The sequence below is a fragment of the Sebastes umbrosus genome, chromosome 13 (assembly GCF_015220745.1).
Source record: "Sebastes umbrosus isolate fSebUmb1 chromosome 13, fSebUmb1.pri, whole genome shotgun sequence".
Taxonomy (NCBI): Eukaryota; Metazoa; Chordata; class Actinopteri; order Perciformes; family Sebastidae; genus Sebastes; species Sebastes umbrosus.
This window is the reverse complement of record NC_051281.1, coordinates 22,995,713-23,018,590: the sequence shown is the minus strand read 5'-3', so window position 1 is coordinate 23,018,590 and position 22,878 is coordinate 22,995,713. Positions and strand designations below refer to the sequence as shown.

General features: G+C 39.1%; 2 protein-coding genes and 1 long non-coding RNA gene across 6 annotated transcripts; 2 read left to right on the top strand and 1 right to left on the bottom strand.

Moving 5' to 3' along the window:
• Positions 1-411: 411 nt before the first annotated feature.
• p2ry8 (P2Y receptor family member 8) lies at positions 412-5,568 on the top strand. Its single transcript, XM_037789965.1, has 3 exons — positions 412-639; positions 2,795-3,125; positions 3,834-5,568. The coding sequence occupies exons 2-3, from the start codon at positions 2,812-2,814 to the stop codon at positions 4,561-4,563; spliced, it is 1,044 nt and encodes a 347-aa protein (XP_037645893.1). The 5' UTR covers positions 412-639; positions 2,795-2,811; the 3' UTR covers positions 4,564-5,568.
• On the bottom strand, positions 3,236-22,206 carry LOC119500295. The gene is made up of 3 exons (XR_005209592.1): positions 22,066-22,206; positions 3,437-3,443; positions 3,236-3,249 (listed from the first exon to the last, which is right to left on the bottom strand). It is a non-coding gene; the product is annotated as an uncharacterized LOC119500295 (long non-coding RNA).
• Positions 6,544-22,321, top strand: asmtl (acetylserotonin O-methyltransferase-like). Of its 4 annotated transcripts, none has more exons than XM_037789961.1 (16): positions 6,544-6,647; positions 8,139-8,259; positions 9,471-9,602; positions 9,691-9,738; positions 9,822-9,886; positions 9,982-10,046; positions 16,466-16,574; positions 16,884-17,229; positions 17,306-17,542; positions 18,647-18,809; positions 18,922-19,121; positions 19,206-19,338; positions 19,427-19,567; positions 20,212-20,334; positions 21,788-22,016; positions 22,099-22,241. In XM_037789961.1, the coding sequence occupies exons 2-15, from the start codon at positions 8,164-8,166 to the stop codon at positions 21,991-21,993; spliced, it is 2,064 nt and encodes a 687-aa protein (XP_037645889.1). In that variant the 5' UTR covers positions 6,544-6,647; positions 8,139-8,163; the 3' UTR covers positions 21,994-22,016; positions 22,099-22,241. The 4 variants fall into 4 exon arrangements, with proteins under 4 accessions (XP_037645889.1, XP_037645891.1, XP_037645892.1 ...); XM_037789963.1 differs by having other exon boundaries at positions 21,788-21,998; positions 22,099-22,236; XM_037789962.1 differs by having other exon boundaries at positions 6,647-6,778.
• The last annotated feature ends 557 nt before the right edge of the window (positions 22,322-22,878 follow it).

Genomic DNA, 22,878 nt, shown 5'->3' with positions numbered 1-22,878 from the left:
GTGTATATGTGTGAGTTTGAATATTGGAGTACAGTTGAGTAAAGACATATTTAAGTCTTTATTCTTTGTGATCCAATTCCATCTCAACCCACACGTGGATTTTGTTTTTTTCTTCAGCATTTGCATACATGTCACAGTGACATCTCTCTGTTTTTTTCTTCCCATTTTAATTACAGCAGTGATATGACTAAAAGTGAAAAGTGAAACCCCTCACACACCATGCACTCCCAAGCCTTCCAGTAGCACAGAAGTGTAACTATCACTTTCCCATTCAGGTTTCCTGTAAACCCTCTATACTGTTCAGCCTACCCACGTGTGCAGGTGTAGTTTTAGAGACAGTAGGGATAAGTCGTGAACCACAATGTGAGGGATAGGGCTACCATATAATCATGACCGGTAAATGTGTGTTTTCTCCATGCTGTGAGTGAATTTCAGACATGTCATTTCCAAGACTGAATCTAACGAGGGTGGCAGTTGCTGCAGCCTATGAAGATTGTCACATGATCCATTTCCTCTCTCAGGAACTGTAACACGTTCAGATCTCATTTCCTCAGCAGCCACAATATCAACACCTTCATCTGCAACTGCCACTCATATGCCTGTACCTGCCTGTTGTCTCGTCTGCCTCCGTGTTCATAGGTGAGTGTTCAACTGATTTAACTGAGATTTATCAGAGAAAGTGCTATCAATATTTTGATGTTTTAAATGTTGACTTGAAATGGACCTAAACTGCTCCACGTGTCGGTTTCTTAATATCTACTACTATACATCGCATACTTTAAATTTATCAGCAAAATCCTTTAGGTCAACATTTGTTGTCTTTTAAATGTGCTCAGTGACTTAATATCATCAGTGAAAAGAAAACGTGAAAGATTGCCATAGTAGTATTTATTTTTTTATGTTGTGTTTTCATTTTTTTTTAAACACATAAACTATCTACACACAGTTGCCACAAGAACTTAATCTGATTTAGATCTCAGGAAGTGGTTTTCAAAGTGGGGTTCGGGGACCACCAGCGGTCCTTGAAGGGGTTTCAGGGGGTTTCCAGCAAAAAGGGGAATCATTTGTTTTCACTATAATTCCATCTTTGTCCATATGACTATTCTGGTCAGGGGTTTCATACACTTTCTGTAATAAAACATCTAAAAGCAAAAATCCTATCAGATGTGGGACTCTGGGACAAAATATTATCAAACAGGGGACCGTGGTCTAATTTGTTTCAGTTTAGGGGTCCTTGATGTAAAAAAGTTTGGGAACCACTGATCTAAGGTACAAGATTAGCATAGAGAACATACATCAGCATGTGACATACTGCTTACGAAAAGTAGTATACTTCAAGTTTATTTTATGAAGTATACTTAAGTAAAGTTCCAGTATATTTCCCCTAAGTATACTATATGTAGTAAGTATACTAATATCAATGTACTAGTTGTATACTGTAAGTGTACTAATTCATTACTTCTTGGGACTAAATTGGCCCACTTTCTAGTTTATAAAAGTATACTTTTAAGTGTACTTTAAGGACAGTAAACTTTAAGTACACAACTAGTTTCTAAGTTGTATTCTGCACTGTAAATATACTATGAACTATACTACAAGTGAATAGGTATACTGTTAGTTTAATAGTTATATACTTGTAGCCCACTTTTAGTTTATGAAAGTACACTTAAATTGTATTGTATGTATGTATTCTTGTAGTATACTTAGACTTTAGTGTATATTTGTCAGTATAAACAAAGTATGCTTAGACTTTACTGTATATTTGTCAGTATAAGCCAAGTATACTTAGACTTTTCTGTTTACTTGTCTGTATAAACGAAGTACGAAGTATTGTACAAAGTATACTTAAGTATACCTCTGTTTCAGTGTGCATAAAAAAGTATACTGAAAGTATTTACTCTTATTTTAAGTTTAGAATAAGAATACTAATAGCACACTTGAATAAAATTCTATTTGGTAAGAGACATGTACCTTACATCACACTAACATAAATATATTGTGAAAGTATTCATGTAAAAACATCATACTGTGGTATAAATATACACCAGTTAAAGCCTTGGTTCCATTACAGTAACACAACAAATAACCATGCAGGCAGAAAGATGATGCTGATTACTGTAATTCTTATCCTTGATGTAGTTTTGGGTACTTTCTATTGCATAACTTCCAGTGACAATTCTGTTGATTTCACCATGATTTAGATTGTGGTAACCCCCTCCCCACCCCACAAGCAACATGTGCACCACGTGTCAATAGAAAGTGATTGCATTGCAACACTGTTGAAGTGTTAACTTTATTATGCGGCACAAAGATCAAATTCAGTTTTGCCTTGCTTTTAGAATATAACCACTAGCAGTTGTGAAGTGTACTCCCTAAACATTTTTCGCGTGTCGATCGTTGGTGAGCTACCCACAGCGACAGTTGGCACTCTTCACCACAGTAAGTCTTTTTCCTGTGTGAAAACTCCACCCAACCCATGTGCTTGCTCGCACGCAACAACAACAGAGAGTCCTGATAAGAATGATACTGTGCTGTTTCACACCTTTTAGACAAATCCGTTTGACGCTTTCTCAAAAAGAGGAAACCAGTAGCATGCATCACTTGTATTTGTTTTTTCTTGTGTGGTACCGTATGTTTCCTGATGTTTTATGCTTTTTCATTCAAATATCACAAAAAAATTACATGACATAAATAAAGACGTACACAGTTCTGCTTTATTTCCACCAGTAGGGCAATTTTGTAAGAAAAATAAAAACTGTACCACAAGCCTCACAAGCCTTTTCTTAAACCACAGGGGACCTCTCACAGCTGATGAGAAGCCATTCCCGTCCAGTCATGGCGGAGAATAACACCTTCAAACTAGACAACGCCACCCGGGACATGTTGTTGAATGTAAACGCCAGCATAGTCACCTCCGTCATCTACATGTTCGTCACTGTCATCAACCTGGTAGGAAATGGCCTTTCCATGTGGCTCCTCATCTTCCGTACCTCCCCCAAGACCCCCTCCATCATCTTCATGATTAATCTCACCCTCACCGACTTGGCCGTTGGCGCTGCCCTGCCCTTTCAGATCGTCTACCAGCTCCAAGGATACGACTGGAATCTGGGAGCAAAGATGTGCAGGTATTCTTTATACTGTAATTACAAGACGATGTTAAAGAGGACCTATTATGTTCATTTCCAGGTGCATACTTGTATTTGGGGTATGTTCTAATGTTCAAAAAGCGCTTTACTTTTCTCATACACTCTGTTTGAGCTCCTTCCGTTTCTCTTCTCGTGCACTGATTCGTTAAACTGAGCAGCCAATCGGAGTGATTTCTCTCACCGGCAGGCAGCGCTGGCGATTCAACATGCTGAATCGGCCGAAAAGTTATTGTACTGTACTTATTATTTCGTTATTTTCATTCTTTAAAAGTCACCAGAATGCAGGAAACAAAGTCTCTGAAACTCAATTTTTTATGGTGGGTGGAGGACCCCCAGACCTCCAGACCTCCGGCTTTGGTTTTGAAATTCTCCCTATTTTTGGGCTCTCAAGGTTGGCAAGTATGACCACAACTGGTCATTTTTACACTTCAGGTTATGTACAGATTAAACAACACACATTAATGTGCGAGTTTCAGAGGTGCTGGCGGGTGTATTTTCTTACCTTTGGAGTGTACAGATCCAGGTTTCCCCCGTTTCCAATCTTTATGCTAAGCTAAGATACCCAGCTGCTGGCTGTTGCTTTCTATTGAACAGACAAACAGGAGAGTGGTATTGATCATCTCATCTTTCATTTTGCTTTAACCAGTTTTTAAATAAAACCCTCTTCTTCTATGTATCCCCCCACAGCGTCCTGTCCCTTGTCTTCTACACCAACATGTACTGTTCCGTCCTGACCATGATGGCTATTGGAATTGACCGCTACCTGGGCGTCGTCAGGCCCATGCAGATCAGACTGACCAGGTTTAGAAAGCCCATCGCTGTCTTCTGCTGCCTCCTCATGTGGGGTTTGGTCCTGACTGTTCTGTCCCCGCTGATGACCACAGACCTGACCTTTTACATTCCTGAACTCAGGATTACCACATGCTTTGACATGCTGAAGAGAGACATGCTTCCGAACAAGGCTGCTTGGGCGGGCTTCGTCTTAAGCATGGTGTTCGTCCTCTTCCTCTTCCCTTTCTGTGTCACAACATTCTGCTATGTCAGAGTCATACGCAAACTGGCCAGAGATTCCAGGACAGCCCAGAAAAAGAGAGCGATACGTCTTGCCGTCATTGTCCTCCTGGTCTTTACCTTGTGCTTTGCTCCCAGCAACATCCTCCTGTTAGTTCACGCTGTGCTGAAACTCTTCTATAAGAAGTCTTTATACATGGTCTACAAACTGTCTCTCTGTTTAAGCTGCTTGAATAGCTGCCTCGATCCGTTCATTTACTACTTTGCTTGCAAGGATTTCAGACAAAAGTTGAGACAGATAGTTAACCTGCAGACCCTGAGTAGTGTGGACGCAACGAAGATGGAGCATAAAGATAGTCTGTACACAGGACATTCGGAGAGAGAACCCGGCGACACCGTAGCATAGAGATACGTAATGAGAGGAAGAGAAGGAAAAGTAAGTGACAAAGGAAGTGAGAGAAAGATAGCAAGTGTGTTAAGGGTTTCCCTGAGTGTGTCAAGCTCTTATAATGTCAAACAATTTCAAAATCATTTTTACTTCAGTTTTTTTTTGTGCACCACAGAACAAACTAACATGGAGAGCAGCTGAGACTTTTTTGCTAACTTAATCATTATTCTTGCATCGCCCTACTCGGTATGTGTTATTTTAAAGTATTAAAAAAACATGTGTATTGTATATGTATTTTAATATCTGCCACAAGTATGCATATATGTAGCGAGAACAAGTGCAAATACAATGTGAATAAAATCTTTGTATTATATAAGCCTTCTCTAACTGAACATTTGAGCATAAAGAGAGTTTGTACTCGTCACATTGCGCTTTGAAAGGTTCAGAGAGAGAGGGCACGGTACACCATGGCCTAGAAACACGGAATGAGAGGAAGAGAAGAAATAGTGAGGGAAAAGGAAGTGAGAGAAAGATAGCAGGTGTGTTAAGGGTTGCCCTGAGTGTCAAGTTCATGCCATGTCAAACAATTTCAAAATCATTTTTACTTCCGCTGCTGGGAATTTTTTCTTCCTTAATCATTATTCTTGCTTCCCCCTACACGGTATGTGTCATTTTAAAGTATGAAAAAACATTGTATATGTGTTTTAATATCTACATTTTAATATCTGCCACAAGCATCCCAAACAGTTATTTTCTGTTATTTTATGTAGCATGCACAAGTGAAAATACAGTGTGAATAAAATATTTGTATCATATAAGCCTTTTCTAACCGAACATTTGAACATTTATAACATGATCTCTGTACATATCTCTGTAAATATCTGTAGGCTATACTGTGTTTAACTATGCATTGGTCTTGTTGACCTTTTGACCTTTTTAACTTCTGTCAAGTTCCTCCTGTTGTTTTTTTGTTTTGCTTTGTTTTCTTCCTCTACAAAAATAAATGTACTATTGTTATTATTATTATTATTGTTATTATTATACTCATACTCGTAAATTCGTGAGCCTGGTTTGATAGCTCAGGGCTTATGGCCTTTTCTATCCATAGGCTATCATTGGAGGGAGGACAGAGGAGATGGAGGTGGAGCCCAGTGCCCGGCCAGTTGAGGAGTTTTTTTTTTTTTTGTTTTGTTTTCTTGTTTTGTTTTATTTTATATATATATATATATATATAAAATTCAATATATATATTATAAATATATATATGTTATATATAAACAAATCAATATATGTATATATATTATTATTTTTTAATTTTTTTTCCTTCTTTCCCTCATAACAAAATAATAAAAAAATAAAATGAAATATGGATAAAACAAAATGGAGAGACAAAAATAAAAAATAAAAAATAAAATAAAAAATATAAATTATTATTATTATTGTTATTATTATACTCATACTCGTAAATTCGTGAGCCTGGTTTAATAGCTCAGGGCTTATGCCCTTTTCTATCCATAGGATATCATTGGAGGGAGGACAGAGGAGATGGAGGTGGAGCCCAGTGCCCGGCCAGTTGAGGACTTTTTTTTTTTTTTTTTTTTTTTCTTGTTTTGTTTTATTTTATATATATATATATATATATATATATATATATATATAAAAATCAATATATGTATATATATATATATATATTTTTTTTTTAATTTTTTTTTTTAATTTTATTTTATTTTTATTTATTTTATTTTTTTTCCTTCTTTCCCTCATAACAAAATAATAAAATAATAAAATAAAAAAATAAAATGAAATATGGATAAAACAAAATGGAGAGACAAAAATAAAAAATAAAAAATAAAATAAAAAATATAAATTGTTATTATTATTGTTATTATTAATATTACATGTAGTCCTTGTAGTAGTAGTAGTAGTAGTAGTAGTAGTAGTTGAATATGGTGGTTGAATATGGTGGTTGACAGCATTATGGTTGACAATGTGCGAATGGTGGATCCGCCCACGTCATGAAACGTCATCACGCATGCGTGGTCACGTTGGTGGTCGTAGCAAGCTAGCCAGCTGCAGCTCTGTCAGTGTCCTGTCTGCAGCAGGTAAGTGATATAACACACATCCACTACAGTGTAACGCTCTGACCAGCAAACCTGTATTATTTTACCAACGTTATTCATTCAACCGTGTCAGTTTCTTGTGGAAACAACTCGCTAAACCAAACACAGTCACAGGAAGTCAACGTGTTAGCTGCTGGCTAACAGCAAGTTATCCTAGTTAGGATGATGTCATTAGCAGAGCTGTGAACTATCTAGTTATGTATGGAGTGTATTGTTAATGTTGTCAGGTTATATGCTTGGAACATATGCATTTTATCACTTTGTCTACTTTCAGAGAAGCCATGTATTGCACAATACACACATTGGTATTAGTCTAACATCACATTGATACAAAAGCTGTAACTTTATTTAAGATAAGATAAGGTATGATATTCCTTTATTAGTCCTGCAATGGGGAAATGTGCAAAAAAAAGGGGATAGTGCAAAAAAATAAGATGCATCAGCTACAAACATGTGCAATATTACTTATTTTTCTGTTTGTTAGCTTACTTTACCTTTTTTATTTTACTTATCTTATCTTATTTACTCATTTTACTAAATTTATCTTACTTAATTGTTATTCTAATAGGCACTGGTGCTAGAAATAGTACTTTCTTATTTTATACACTTGGACTTGTTGTAATTTTGTTGTATTTCTGAGCAATCTCTGGCACAATAATCCCCTTCTCGATTAATACATTTCTATTTTATCTTATCTTAACACAGTAAAAAAGAGCTAAACAAAGTGTAACAGAATATGAACCATTTAAATAGAAGGAAGTATAAAAATAGGAACAGTATACAAAGTGTTGACAATAAACAGACTATTAACAAAATTGCATAAGTGGAAAAGGATATTGCACAGTGAGAATGAAATGAAATTCCACCGGAAAATATTGCACTGTATGTGTGTTGTAATAATGATAATGCACAGTCATTATACAGTATAGTGCAGTTGTTGTTATTGTTATTAAATGACTAACCTTGTGCATTATGTAGCCTAATTATCGTTACTGTGAGTGGGACTGTCTTTGCAGTATTGACAGCAGCTCATTGTCTTTTTTTTAATGTATTATTCTATTATGTGTGTATGACAAAACATTGGCTGCAACTAACTATTACTTTTATTATAGTTTAGTCCATAAACCTTATGAAAATAGAAAAAAAAATGGCCATTACAATATCATAGTACACAAAGTAATGTGCTTGTTTTGTCCAAAATATACAATTTAAAACGATTTAAATCAGAGAAAAGCAGGGAATCCTCACATTTGAGAAACTAAGACCAGTGAATGTTTGGTATTTTTCCTTGATGAATTACTTAAATTGATTGACTGATTAGATAATCAATGAATCGTTTCAGCACCATATATGGACCTGTCCTCCTGACAGTGCATAGTTGAACAGCTGCAGTCATCTGACTGGTTATTGCTGAGTCTTCTTCTGCATGAACAAGGCCACATATGTAATGTTTAACTGTGTTCCTCACCTTAGGGGGCGGTTAGACGAAAAGGTCACCATGGTGCTGCTGAACCCTGTCATTTCCAAGCTCACCGGTAAACTGGTTGTGCTGGCAAGTGCCTCTCCAAGGAGACTGGAGATTCTCAGCAATGCGGTATGTTGCCCCCTGGGTTAAACTCATAGGAATTGTGTATACATCACAACAACTGCACGATTGTGAACACATGAAATTGTACATGTTGAGTTCAGCTGGAGCAAGGTTTCTCTTTTCTGGTCCATGACTCCGCTTTTATATAAATCTTGACTTTAGCAATTAGAGAGCTGTCACGTGAATGTATGTGTCATATAAATTAGGAATGCAACGATGCGACTTTTTCAGTCCTGATACCGATAGCGGTACCTGGGCTTTGGGTATCGGCCGATACCGAGTACCGATCCAATACCAGTGTTTAATTAATAAGCTCAGCTGTATTCCTCACTGTGTGGAAGTGACAGGGATCATTCTTTTATGTGTGAGGCAACAACAGGCTTGACTTAAACATTGGCTTTCCTAACTTTGTAAAACAAAATGTAACACATAAATACATAGATATAAATTTGGACTGTGATGCACATTATATTTCTTGGATTATATCACTGCTTCAAACTCATCAAATTTCTTGTATGTTTTATTTCTGAGTGCTAACATAATACATTTCCACAACACACTCTGGGCTGAATGAATCATAAATGATTTGTCACATCTCTTACTTTGTGTTATCTGATGATAGTGGTGTCAATGATAATGAACATAATGATAATGAGTATTTTATTCATAACTATTAGGGCTTGGACGATAAACCTATGTATCTCCTGATTCGGTACTATCACAATACTTGGGTGCCGATTCGATATATATTGAGATTTTTAAGTATTGCGAGTCTATATTACAATTTATTGCGATTTTTTTTTTAACTTCTTTAACACTAGACCATGGGAGAAAGTTGAATCACACACTTCAAGGGACATGTACTTTGGAAAATATCTAAATTGATACAGTAAGAATGTTTGATTTTTAGCATGTATGTAGTCAGAGATATCCTGTGGGCAAATATATCAGTCTTTGTCAGGTATTATTTATAAAAAAAATTTCCAGCAACCCAAAAATCAAAGAATGAAGACATTTCCCTCACAAATTAATGATATTTTTTATTTTTTTATTTATAGGGGACATGTTTTATACTTCTGGTGAATATAATCCAATCAATCTTATTTCCATATATGTTTGTATGTACAGTTCCCTTTTTTAACACTATTAAAAAAAAAAAAAATCCAGTGTGGATTGGAATATAATATTGTTGTTACTTTTTCTCTCCTACATTTCAGGGCTTACGGTTTGAGGTGGTACCATCCTGGTTTAAAGAAACTCTTGACAAGGGACTTTTCAAAGCACCTCATGAGTATGCCGTTGAGACAGCCAAACAGAAGGCCCTGGAGGTGGCCAGGAGGATGCCCTTTGTGAGCTAAGCTCCTTTTAGTAAGATGATATATATTATCCTGTTGAATGACTACTTGATAACCTATTGTGTGTGTTCATTTGCTTTAGAAACACCTGAAGACTCCAGACATAGTAATTGGAGCAGACACGATTGTGGTAAGAGGACGAAAGCTTTGCAGTATCTTGTCTGCTTACTCTCTGCAATATACGTTGTAAGTTTTTTTTTTTCATTTCCACAGACTGTAGATGGCATGATTCTGGAGAAACCAGTGGACAAAGATGATGCTTACAGGATGCTGTCAAGGTGAGTGTCATTTCCATTGTTTCTGAGTTAACATTAGAAACAAAAACGGGCAGGATCTTGTTTACAGTTTCTCTCTTTATTTTTCTGTTTTCCAGCTTGAGTGGTAAAGAGCACAGCGTCTTCACTGGTGTAGCCATTGTCCTCTGCCATGAGAAAGAAAGTAAGTCACAACAGAATAATGGTTAGACTTATACCCCTTTCACACCGAGGATTCAACCAGGGTTGATTGTGTATATGAAAGGGCGAACCCCCGTTGACTGACTTGGCATCGCGACCCAGGTTAAGAGGTGGGTCAGACCAGGGTGGATTTTTTTTTTTTTTAACTTAAATTTTATTGCAGTTTCAGCAACTCATACAATCATAATAACATTCTATACCACTGTATTTTCATTTTTATAGCTGTCTCATAGTTTTTAAAAAAAAAAATCTTACAGCTTAAAACAAGGAGGAGAGAGAAAACACAAAAAAAAACAAAAACAGAAAAAAAAAAAAAAAAAAAAAAAAAAACAAGACTTAATAATTTCAATTGGATTCAGAGAGAAAGGGAGGACACAGACCTATACAATCCAAATAATTAAAATAAAACAAAGTAAAATGAATAAGTAAATAAATTTAAATAATAATAAATGTGGTAAGGGGTCGGAGGTAAGGGAGGGGGAGTGTGTTGTATGGGTGTGTGCTGTATGGATGCGTGCACGTGCCCAGAGAGGTGACCTGGGTCAGGAAGACAAAGACACAAGTATGATCCAGGATATATAAGAACACTCAGATCACCGATCACTGCACTAGTACAATCATGGCAGGGCTCCACCTTTTAACAAATGTGTCTTTTTGGAGTCTTATGGAATAGGTTATTTGTTCCATGTGGTAGATTTCCCATACCTTCTCAATCCATAAATTGTATGTTGGGGGCTCAGGTTTTAGCCACTTAATTGTAATGCATTTAACTGCTGCTGTAAGCAATATTTGTAAGAGATATTTTTTGGCTCTTCCATCAATGCCTTCTGGTATTGCTCCCAGCAGTGCCATTTTTGGATCTTTGGTGAAATTTTGGTCGAATACATCTTCGAGTGCCTGAAATACCTCTTCCCAAAATGTTTTTAATTTGGGGCATGTCTAAAATATGTGAATATGATTGCCAATATGTGTACCACAATTTCTCCAACATTTATTCGAGTGTGTAGGGCCCATTTTGGCCACTATTTCTGGTGTACGAAAAAATCTAGAAATCACTTTCCATTTGAATTCCCTCCAGCTATTAGAGTTGGTCACTAGATGTGCTTCGGTGCATATTTCTTCCCATATGTCCTGTGGTATGTCTGTATTCATTTCAATTTCCCAACGCCCTTTTATTTGAAGCGTATTGTTCAAATTCATGCCTAAAAATATTTGGTAAAAACGGCCTATGATTTTCTTATCCCCATTTCCTGTTTGTAATTTCATTAGGAACTCTTCAATTGGAGTGGGCTCCAGAACTTTATCCCATTGCTTATGTTTCGTTAGGAAGTCCCTTAATTGTAGATATCGGAAAAAATCTGTGTTGGGAAGTTTAAATTCCTCTCTCAACTGCTGGAATGACTTAAGTCTGCCATCCTTCAGGAGTTGGTGTAGGTTAGCGAGTCCATGTTCTGACCATTTTCTAAATCCTGTATCTAAACTGGAGGGAACAAAATCCTTCATGAATCCAATATTGGTTAATGCTGAAATTGCTTTGGGCAATCCAAATGCTAGTTTGATTTTTCTCCAAATTGTTAGTGTGACTTTAGTCCATTCGCCCATTTGAATTTCTCGTAAGGCTTCATCTAAGAAAGGCAAGATCTGTAGGGGCCTCGCACAAAGGCTTTTTTCTATGTTAAGCCAGCGTGTATGTGTCCAATCCCGGGTCCATATTGTCAAAGGTTTTAACTGCGCAGCCCAGAAGTAATATCTTAGATTTGGAAGTTTGAGCCCTCCCTTTAGTTTAGATAGCTGCAATGTTTTTAGTCTGATTCTTGGCCGTTTTCCTTGCCATATAAATTTTGAAATTAACCTGTCCAATTTATCAAATGTGGGCTTAGGAATATCAATAGGCAACATCTGAAATGGATAGAGAAGCTTAGGCAGCACATTCATGCGTACACTCTCAATTCGGCCTAACAAAGATAGGGGGAGCGTTGCCCATCGGTCCAAATCCTTACCAACATTATGAATCAAACTTTTGGAATTTGCATCGAATAAATTTCTTAATGATGGGGGTATTTGGATGCCGAGATATTTGATGCCATCTTTAGGCCATCTGAAACCACTCTGGAGTTTCACAGTTTGTGAAATTCCACCACTTATATCTGTAGGTTCATCTAGCTCTTTTGCCATAGGCTCAGATAACTCTCTTAATTTAATGTCCCTTAAAAATTGCGCCAATTCTTTGTCGTCTGTGCAGGTGTCCGTGTTTTTGTATAGGGATTTATAAAATTCGGCAAAGGACTGTGAAATTTCATCCGGTTTCGTGAGTGTTGTATTATTAGACACTAACTTCTGTACTATATTGGATGATTGCTGTTTTTTTAGTCTTAGTGCCAATAATCTACTTGCTCTGTTACCGTTTTCGTAATATTTTTGATTTGTAAACCTTAAATTGCCCTCGATCTTTTCTGTAATTAGGGTGTTTAGATCTCTACGTGCTTGTTTAAGAGTATTAAGTATGCTGGGGGATGACGATCCTTTATGCTGTTGTTCAAGCTGCCTTATTTTGTCTTCTAATTCGCGTCGTGTTGCTTCCCTTCTCTTTTTTTTAGCACTTGCAAACGAGATAATACGACCTCTAATATATGCTTTGGCACAGTCCCATAAAATAAGAGGTGATATTTCAGGTGAAGCATTTGTATCTAGATAAGTACTTAATTCAATTTTGACAAATGGGATGAATTCCTTGTCGTTTAGGAGTGATGCATTTAATCTCCATTGTTTGGCTGATGGTGTGTGACCTATGTCCCAGGACACCACAAGAGGAGAGTGATCAGATATTGTAATCGGTAAGATCTTTATGTCCTCTATCCTGTGTAACTCTGCTGTGGGGGTAAAAAAATAATCGATTCTGGAATAGGATGAATGTCTATGTGAGAAGAAGGTAAAATCCCTCCCCTTAGGAAATTTGCTTCTCCAAACATCTGCTAGACCTAACTCTGTTGATAAGTGTTTAAGCCTTTTACTCATTTGGGAAGTGGGGGATTTTGAAGGAGGTTGTCTATCCGTAAATTGAGATACAACACAGTTGAAATCCCCACCCAACAGCAGAATCCCAGAGCTGTGCTGCAGTATAGTGTTAAAGGTTGTATTAATGAAGCCTGGCTCATCTTCATTTGGGGCATATATATTCATGAGAGAAACTTGTATTCCATCAATAGAGCCATTTATCAGAATAAGTCTACCCTCAGAGTCTTTGTGAATTTTAGTTGGTGTGAAATTAATCTGTCTATGTATCAGAATAGAGACTCCTCTTCTTCTGCCTGAGTGGTGTGATGAGTAAAACACCTTGTCTGCCCAAGATTTTTTTTAGCTTTTCATGCTCCAAGTCTGATAGATGGGTCTCCTGCAAAAAACGCTATCTGGCAATTGGCTCTCCTCAGCTGATTAAGGATTTTCTTCCTCTTTATGGGACTATTGAGACCTCTGACATTATAGCTTATAACCTTAAGTGATCCCATGACTTGGGGTTAGGAGAATTAGGTAGGAAACAAATTTTGCACTGGCATAAAGTGATGGATTGAGAAGGCTGGTACAGCACAGAAGGCTATAAGTGGCACGTAGTATAAAGCATCTATGTGCATGATTGTGTGAATGTAGGTGAGTGGGTGTAAGAAGATAAGTATTTGTAATAGGTAGGGGTGGGGAGGATGGGGGAAGGGGGGTATTTAAACCAAAAAAAGAACAGAATATACAAAAGTGTAGACAGGGTTGAAACATTAACATGAGACATTTGTATTGGAATAGAGGAAAAAATCAATTTCCTTGTTGCTTTAAATCTCACAGTGAGATCCCTGGGGAACATTGGGTTCTGCTCAAACTGAACTGAACATAAAGTTAGATAAACCGTGAACTCGGTCAACACAGTGTCCAACACACCTTTGGGACAAGTTCCCAGGCTGCAGGTCAGGACGGCAGCTATGCGAACAATCCTAGAGAGTGCTCGCCTTTGCTTGGGTGGAAAACCAAACAGAACTAAAGAACTAAAGCTATTATTCTCGGTTCAGGCTCCTGCAGAACCCCGAGATAAAATTAGAAAAGATTACGACATTTCAATGTGAGGTAATGTCAGGTAATGAGCAATTAAGTAAATAATAACAAAAACAAAACAAAACACTCAAATAGTCCATCTGGATAAACATTTAGGAAGTTGTCCCAGGCAACAGTTATTTAGAATTGTTTATATGTCACTTCCCATGTGAAATAAGGATACCTTCAGTTAGTCTTCCATCTCAGATCTGGGGATGACTTCTTTCTTTACATAGTCCATGGCTTTGGCAGCATCCAGGAACTCCTTCTCTTCATTGTTGTGGGAAATGCGGAATCTGGCCGGGAAGAGTATTCCATAGCGAACTCCTGATCTCCCGCGGAGCATCTTCCTGACGTCCGTGAACGCGGACCTGGCTTTGGCCACGGCGGCCGTGTAGTCGGGGAATATGGCAATCAGGCTGCCGTTGTAGCAGAGCTGACCACCGCGGTCCCGGGTCCTCCTCAGGATGTTTTCGGCGTCTCCCTCGTTCTGTAGTTTTGCGATGATGGCGCGTGGCTTGTCTCCCGGTCTCCTCTGTGTTAGCCCGCGATGTGCGCGCTCCACCCGCACCTCTTTATCCATCTGTAGCACCGCTTTAAGAAGTTTAGAAACCTCCGTAGGTGAGCTTGATCCAGGTTCTTCAGCTACTCCGATGATCCGAATGTTACCTCTTCTCATCCTCCCCTCCATATCTTCACATTTTACTTTTAATTCTTCCACTTGCTTATTGAGGTCTCTGACATATGTTTGAACTGAAACTACCTCGTCCGACCAAGTGCATAGTCCTGCCTCCATCTCTGTTACGTTAGCTTTAACATGCTCGAGATCTGAGCGGAGCACCGCGGTGTTGTTGGCTATTTCAGTTTTCAATGCTCTCATTTCCGTCTGTAGCGAGTCAAAAAACTCCGCCAGAGTACTCTTCAGCTGTTCTCTTATCACAGCGGTTATGTCCTTTCTTATGGAGGAGAGGATATCGGCTTTCACCGAGGCGATGTCCATGGTCAGTTCAGCCGCGGGTGCGGGTGAAGCCTGGTCGGTGTTAGTTGAACTCTTCGCCGAGGATGTGTTGGGCCTTGTGGTGGATGAGCCCTCGTTCTTATATTTGCGCAGATTAGACGCCATCCACGTCGATTTTACCGACCTTTAACTGCACCTTGGTTAGTTGAGGGTAGATTCTAAGCTTTTTGCGTGCTTTTTTAAAATGAAATGTCGTTTAAATACGAAATTAGTCAGGATTCTGCAGGAGCTCTGAAAAGTACGTCTTACTCCATTTGCGGCTGGCCACCACCAGGGTGGATTTTGATGTGAATGGCACGCACCAGGGTCTCTAAAAACCGGGGAGGGACAAATCTATTTGGTTGCAAATGAGGTCGCCGTAGCTCAAACAAACGGTCCGACGGCAGCAGGAATGTAGTCAGACACCCTGGAGGTGAACGATGGACGAGAACAACATTGATATGTGGCAAGACTTTGAGGTGCGGGAGCTCCTGGCCGTCTGCGGTGAGGAAGAAATTAAGCGGTAGATGACGGGACAACGTAGTGTATATGAACATAACAAGGCTGCTGAAGAGGCATCCACCGTTACGTTACGCAGAAACACGCCATTCAAGCAGACCACCTTGTGGTACTGCCAGGCTGTGAGCACATCTGTTTTTAAAACGTGTTTGCACATGTTCTATTTGTAACGTTACCAAATAAACATCTGTCGCCTCTTCCATCTGTTATAAAGTACCAAACCCAGTCCCAGTTCATTACATTATCAAGCAATTAGCAAACTTCGTGAAATATAAACTCATTTTATTACATTTTCCAACAGTTGCCACAAGCCCAGCAGAAAAACTTTAGTAGGTCTACTACATGTAGTAAATCTTTGCTGGGACGATAGAGTGAGTGAAATATGCATTTCAGTCTTCAGAAGTTTCTAATCCTTTTGTAAATGTAGCCTATGTTGTCATATTAGATAACACAATGTTGTCCAATATAATCAATGGGTACTGTAGATAGACAGAGGAGAAAAGGTTCTGAATTATCCTGACCAGGGATTAACCCGGGTTGACTGGCTAGGTTTGAATTAAAAAAAGGAGGGTTGATCCAGGCTCAGATAACCCTGGTCCAACCCTGGTCATTGGTGTGAAAGGGGTATTACAGATGTTTTTCTGTAGATATTTGATGAAGCAAACTTGTTAGAACAGCTGCAGCACTTTTTTTTTTTATAATAAAATATAATTTCTTTAATGTCCAGCAAGAATATCTGTGAAGAAAAACTATACAGTAATGTACTATAGGATTTCATACTGGCTTTACTTCTAAACCTCCCTGTCCTCCAGACGAAGAAGTGGCTTACCAGTTGATTGAGTTCCACGAAGAAACAAAGGTGAAGTTTGCAGATCTCTCCGAAACTATGCTGTGGGAGTACATCAATAGTGGTGAACCCATGTGAGTATGAACGTTTGAACTCTCACATATATAATAGCTATTGATTTCTCTTGGTGTCGCGACATGACTAAGCATTCACTCAAGGGAGGTCATTAAGGTCGAGTTTCATGGACTTGTTGCTTTTTGGACTTTGGTGCCTGAGTTTAGATTTAGCTGTGTTTGCCTTTTTGACAGGGATTGTGTCAGCAAAAGATAAAATCTTGAGGTCAGCGAAAGAAGAAGTAGAAAAAATGTCATTACACATACAACTCATGTGTGCAGGTTTTATTGTTTTATTCTGAGTTTATAGTCTATGTTTGTGTGTGTCAGGGACAAGGCTGGGGGCTATGGCATTCAGGCTCTCGGTGGGATGCTGGTGGAGTACGTCCACGGAGACTTCCTCAATGTTGTGGGTTTCCCCCTTAACCACTTCTGCAAACAGCTGGACCTTATTTACAACCGCTCTACTTCCTCTTCGGACCAAGAAAGTGTGTCTGTCCAGCTGAACCACAACGGCACTCACACTCCCTCGATACTCACTCAGCCCCAACTCGACCTGCCAGCTCAGTCCAGCCACAGTCCCAGCTCTTCAGCCGAACACAACCCCTCATCCAGCCCATCTGCCAATCATACACAGCATACCCAGAACAACTCTTCAGACAGTCCCCTCCATAAGGTTAGTGGTTCTCACCCTATGAGCACAAGCTGTTAACTTTTTGTCGTTATTTATAAGTAACAGTATTCCCTTATAGGTGAAAAGGAAAGGCAGTGAAAGTGAGGTGGATGAGAGTTCCTGGACGTTGGTCAACAGCCTGTCTAAACATACAGATGATAGAGAGTTCAGAGACTCTGAGAATGCGACACTACCACTGATGACCAGCAGAGGGCAGGTGATTGAACTCAACGTAACAGAACATGAGGACATTGAGCCCAACAAAGAAGACTTGCAGCGAATCATTGATCTGATGGATGGATTCAAAGCCTCAAAGGTAATTAGAGATAAATGTGTATTCCTATATTGTTAAAGCTCTATGTGATGTTTTTTTTCATAGTTTTTTTTTCATGTTTATAGTTCACGTCTAGAGGATGTAATGAAGCATTTAGCTCAACTTAAAGGGATTGTTCACTCCAAAATATGTATTGTACTTCTTATCTGTAGTGCTATTTATCAATCTAGATTGTTTTGGTGTGAGTTACTGAGTGTTGGAGATATCAACCGTAGAGATGCCTGCCTTCTCTCCAATACAATAGAACTAGAGGACACTCGGCTTGTGGTATCACCGTGCAGAAGGAAGCGTGCATCAACTCATGGACGAGAGGCTCTCCCGAGCACGAGCCTCTCGTCCATGAATAGATGCATGCTTCCTTCTGCACGGTGATATGGTAGAAAGAAAATAGTTCCTACATGACACTGCTCACAACAAGGTCTGTGGATTATCTTGAGTAACCGGGTCATGATTTTTGGAAAGAGACATTGCTGTTGAGTTTTTCAAATGTACCACAAGCCGAGTGCCATCTCTACTGCCAATATGGCAGGAATATGTGGCGGATGGCCTAACAATTTTATCCGCCACTGCCAACAATTTACCCACATTTGGCGGGTGGCGGGTGCTAATTTTGGACCCTAACTACAGGTAAAAGGTACAATAAATATTTTTGATTTTGGAGTGAACTGTCCCTTTAAAGAAATAGTCCGACATTTTGGGAAATACACTTACTTGCTTTCTTTCTGAGAGTTAGATTTGAAGATTGATACCACTTTCATGTACATTAAATATGAAGCCACAGCCTGGACGTCAGCACAGTGAGCATAAACATTGGGAAGCACAGGGCAAAACTATCCTAGAAGTTAAATAAACCTTTCTGTCAGCACCTGTAAAGCTCACTAATTAATGTGTTGTATTTTGTTTGTTGTCGTTCTGTACAAAAAATTACTAGTTGTGGTTTTATGGTGGGGGGTTAGGTGCGGGATTCTTTGATTTACACAATCTGCAAGCATCAGGCAGTCTAAAATCACATACATGTATCACATTCACATATATAAAATTGCACTTAATTTCTGTATCCATTCTACCTTTCCCAAAATGTTCCAGGCACTATTTACTGCATCCAAGATGCGTGTGTTTGACCTGCTACAAAGCAGGCCGGGGCTGGATGCAGCACAGGTGGCCCAGGAGATCAAAGCCTCTGTGAAGGGCACTGAATGCCTGCTAGAAGCCTGTGTGTCTCTGGGACTGTTGAAGAGCAAAGAGAGAAGTTAGTCATCAGCACATATCTGTGTTTATCATTACTGTATTGTACAGAGAAAGCATTTAATACTTAATTTAAATTGAACCTCTAACATGCTTTATGGTGTCTCCTCTCCCAGCATGCCAGAAGCCGGTGTACGAGAACACAGATCTGGCCACGCGTTTTTTGCTGTCTGACGCTCCTTTTTCGCTGCGGGGCTACATCCAGCACTGTAACGACACAGTGTGGCCTCTTTTCTCCCACCTTGAGAGTGCTGTGCGGGAGGGAGCCAACCAGCGCGAAAAGGCTTTTGGCAAGAAATCCAAGGATGTGTTTCAGGTGATTATCTCCCTCAGATGGATAAAATGTGGGGGGGAAAAACATTTGAAAATATTTTACTCTGTCATTTGTTTCTATTTAAAGGATACGTACTACAAAAGTCAAGAAGTCAAACTGAGATTCATGAATGCCATGCACAGCATTGCTAAAGTTACAGGCAAAGCTGTAGCAACAGCCTTTGACCTCTCCGCTTTTAAAACCGCCTGCGACCTTGGAGGTAAGGAGAGAACGGAAAGGTTTGAAATTGTGTCCTTGAGTAATAAACCATTCCTTTACAAATCTTTTTATTTATTTATTTTTCCCAGGATGCACTGGTGCCATGGCCTACGAGTTTACTAAAGCCCATCCTGGGTTGTCTGTGACAGTGTTTGACTTGGCAGCAGTTGTTGAGATGAGTGAACATTTCCATCCTCTGCACACAGACAACAGGGTATCTTTTGCAGCAGGTCAGTTTCTCTTGACTGTTGATGTTCAATGACAGAAAGCTAGCTAATGCTGTATTAGATATCAAAGTAACATCTCACTCATAGTAGGGCTGCACGATTATGGCCAAAATGATAATCACATTTATTTTGATCAATATTGAGATCATGATTATATGTCATGATTATTCATTGATTTTAGCGACAACATATTTTGATTGCACTTTAAAATAAACAGAGCACTGTTTTCGCTTCCATGCTGTGCTACAGTCCTGCTAATGTACAAATTAGGGCTGCACGATGTTGGAAAAAACTGACATTGCAATATTTTTTTTTTCTGCTATATATATTGCAATATGAAAAATACAGGAATATTCACCCTACCCTTTTGCTAGCTACATTTTAAAGTTAAATGCATCAATCCACTGCACTTTGAGAGCAAAATTAGCAACAATAAGAGCTAGATAAACAATTTATGCTCTTAATTTAATTATAAACACATTGATTGTATAGATAATATCTATACATCTCGATCCTCGATCGCCGGCTGGTGGCTGGCTGTTAGTTTAGGAAGTGCTTGATTTGATATGCCGCACTGTTTTTTTTCTATGAGCAGAACACGCATTTAAAACATCTAACTCCTAGCTTTGTCCTCTCTGTATGAACAGGAGACTTCTTCAAAGATGAGTTGCCCAAAGCAGACTTGTATGTCCTTGCGAGAATTCTCCATGACTGGCCTGATGAGAAGGTGCATATTCTGCTGAGTAGAATCGCAGACGCGTGCACACCAGGTAAAAATCCTTCAAGCTTTTTTACTACATGTTTTGACTGAACAATGAATGCTAACATAATTCAAATGTATTATTAATATACGCACGGTTAGTATAACGTTCTCAGTCATGCATTCAGTCTGCAGTTTTTCATTTCTACAGCGAGCCTGTAGCAACCGAGTTAGTGCCCACATTCTAATAATAAATCAGCTGCTAATTTGTTTGGTTCCAGTAACCTGGGTTCACACCAAAAGCGATGCAAATTTTCGCCCTGCGTAACTCACGCGAGTTTGACCCCTGGGATCATTTGTGTCCATTCTAAGTTAATCGCAAATTAACCGCACATTTTGTATCTGTTTAAACTGTACCGTAAAAGGATATTTTTAAAGTATTTATTACTCTTATCAACATGGGAGTGGGCAAATATGCTGCTTTATGCAAATGTATGTATATATTTATTATTTGGAAATCAATTAACAACATAAAACAATGACAAATATTGTCCAGAATCCCTCACAGGTACTGCATTTAGCATATCAAATATGATCAAATCATAACATGGGTTAGGTTAGGTGTCAATGTGCTGACTTGTCTATGATTTGCCCCAAAACAGCATGTGATTGTCATACAATGGGCATGTCTGTAATGGGGAGACTCGTGGGTACCCATAGAACCCATTTTCATTCACATATCTTGAAGTCATAAGTTAAGGGACCCCTTTGAAAATGGCCATGACAGTTTTTCATCGCCAAAATTTAGCGCAAGTGTGGATTGTTATTTAATCTCCTTCCCGACAAGCTAGTATGACATGGTTGGTACCAATGGATTCCTTAGGTTTTTTACTTTCATATGATGCCAGTATCTTCACTAGCTTTAAAACTGAGCCCGCTACAACCTCCGAAAGATCGATTGCGTTAATACGTTAAAGAAATGAATGGCATTAAAACGATTTTGCTGATTTTGTTGGCAGCCCTACAATAATCGGTTCAAAAGGATGCCAAAGTAATTACATAATGATGGCAATTTGTCAGATCTGTTCGCAAAACAACAAGCAAACAGCTTTTAAAATGTTTGTTTTCTGAATGGAGTTCGGCTCGATTAGTGCCAGGCTATGCAAACATTGTAGCTGCTGCATTGACACTCGACATATCGTCATCCAGGAATAAATACAGCAGCGACGTTGTTGTTTATACCATAGGCAGTTGGAACCGCTGCTGTAACCTGCTATTGTCTGTGTTCAACTGATTTAAAAGCTGTTTTTGCGACATATAAAGCAGCACTTTGTCAAGAAGCTGGCTAGTTCAAATCAAAGCCAAAATACCAACTTGACGGTGTTTTTGTTTTCCTTCTTGATCTTTATTCGTTGCCTAAAGCAAAGGGATGCAAGGGGATAAGGGATTAGCAAAACCAAACACTATTGTTCTCTCAAATTGTATATCTGCATACAAATCATGCACTTGCACCATGCTGGCAGGCTGTGGCCTCCTGCTGAGCGAGATCTTCCTGGATGAAGACAGAAGGGGCCCGAGTCGTGGGGTGCTCCAGGCCCTCAGCATGAGCGAGGGGAGACAGAGGAGCGCAACAGAATACAGTCTGCTTTTGAAGAGCCACGGTTTCATAGCGGCACACGTCAGACATACAGACAACCTCCTGGACGCTATGCTCTGCATCAAAGTGTGATTTTGGTAAAATAAAGGACAAAGGTCAGGAATGTTTTTATGAGGAAGTTTGAGTCTGTAAAGCAGCAGTTACTGGACACAAACAATATCTTCTTTTGGGCCTTAGGATGTGCAGTGCTCATAGCTGAGACCATGTTGGACGGACAGGCACCCTACTCTGCTCTGCAGTCTCTGAACATGCTTGTCCAGACTGAGGGGACCGAGAGGACAGAGAGCCGGTATGCAGACTTGCTGAGCAAACATGGATTTGGGGACATGCGTGTGGTTCACACTATGAACTTCCTTGATGCTTTTATTGCCATTAAAATGTAGCATCTGAGTCATGCACATGAATGCTCATGTTTTTCATTCACTCTTATCCTTGTCTTCAGATTTGGCCTTTTGGTCTGTGGTGGAAGAAATAATGACATCCTTTACCTCCTTTTAAAAGGGACTCAATGTAAGAATTACTCGCTCCGGAGCCCCGTCACTTCACTCAGCAGCAGGGAAACAAGACTCAGGAAACATTGCGTGGAGTTTGTGTTGGAGTCTGGGTTGTAATGGAGACTAGTCGTTTGTTTGCGTTAGCGGACTCCATTTCTAACCTAACGTTAGCTATCATTAGCTATCCCTGTAGCTGCGTTGAAGAGAGTAGACACACGCAAACGCGCATTACGTCACATCTGCTGGGACACCAACCCAAGTCCTTCGCATTAAAAGCAGTCTACAGGCTGATAGAGGAAACACAGAAAGTCGCGGAAGGTCTAATTTTTTTAGGTTAGGTTACAACCTGTTCATACATTTGCAATAAAAAAGTATTTATAAAAGTTACATACAAGCCCTTTAAGTAAAAGTAGTAATACCCCAATAGATAATACCAAATTTTACTTCACTAAAAGTACAAAAT

Bases quoted from the DNA above. Each gene is read 5' to 3' on its own strand.
- asmtl (XM_037789964.1), top strand. From the start codon at position 8,164: ATGGTGCTGCTGAACCCTGTCATTTCCAAGCTCACCGGTAAACTGGTT. The intron at 10,047-16,465 runs GTAAGTCACAAC...CCTGTCCTCCAG, and splicing joins CCTCTGCCATGAGAAAGAAA to ACGAAGAAGTGGCTTACCAG. The intron at 16,575-16,883 runs GTGAGTATGAAC...TGTGTGTGTCAG, and splicing joins ATCAATAGTGGTGAACCCAT to GGACAAGGCTGGGGGCTATG.
- p2ry8 (XM_037789965.1), top strand. From the start codon at position 2,812: ATGAGAAGCCATTCCCGTCCAGTCATGGCGGAGAATAACACCTTCAAA. The intron at 3,126-3,833 runs GTATTCTTTATA...ATCCCCCCACAG, and splicing joins CTGGGAGCAAAGATGTGCAG to CGTCCTGTCCCTTGTCTTCT.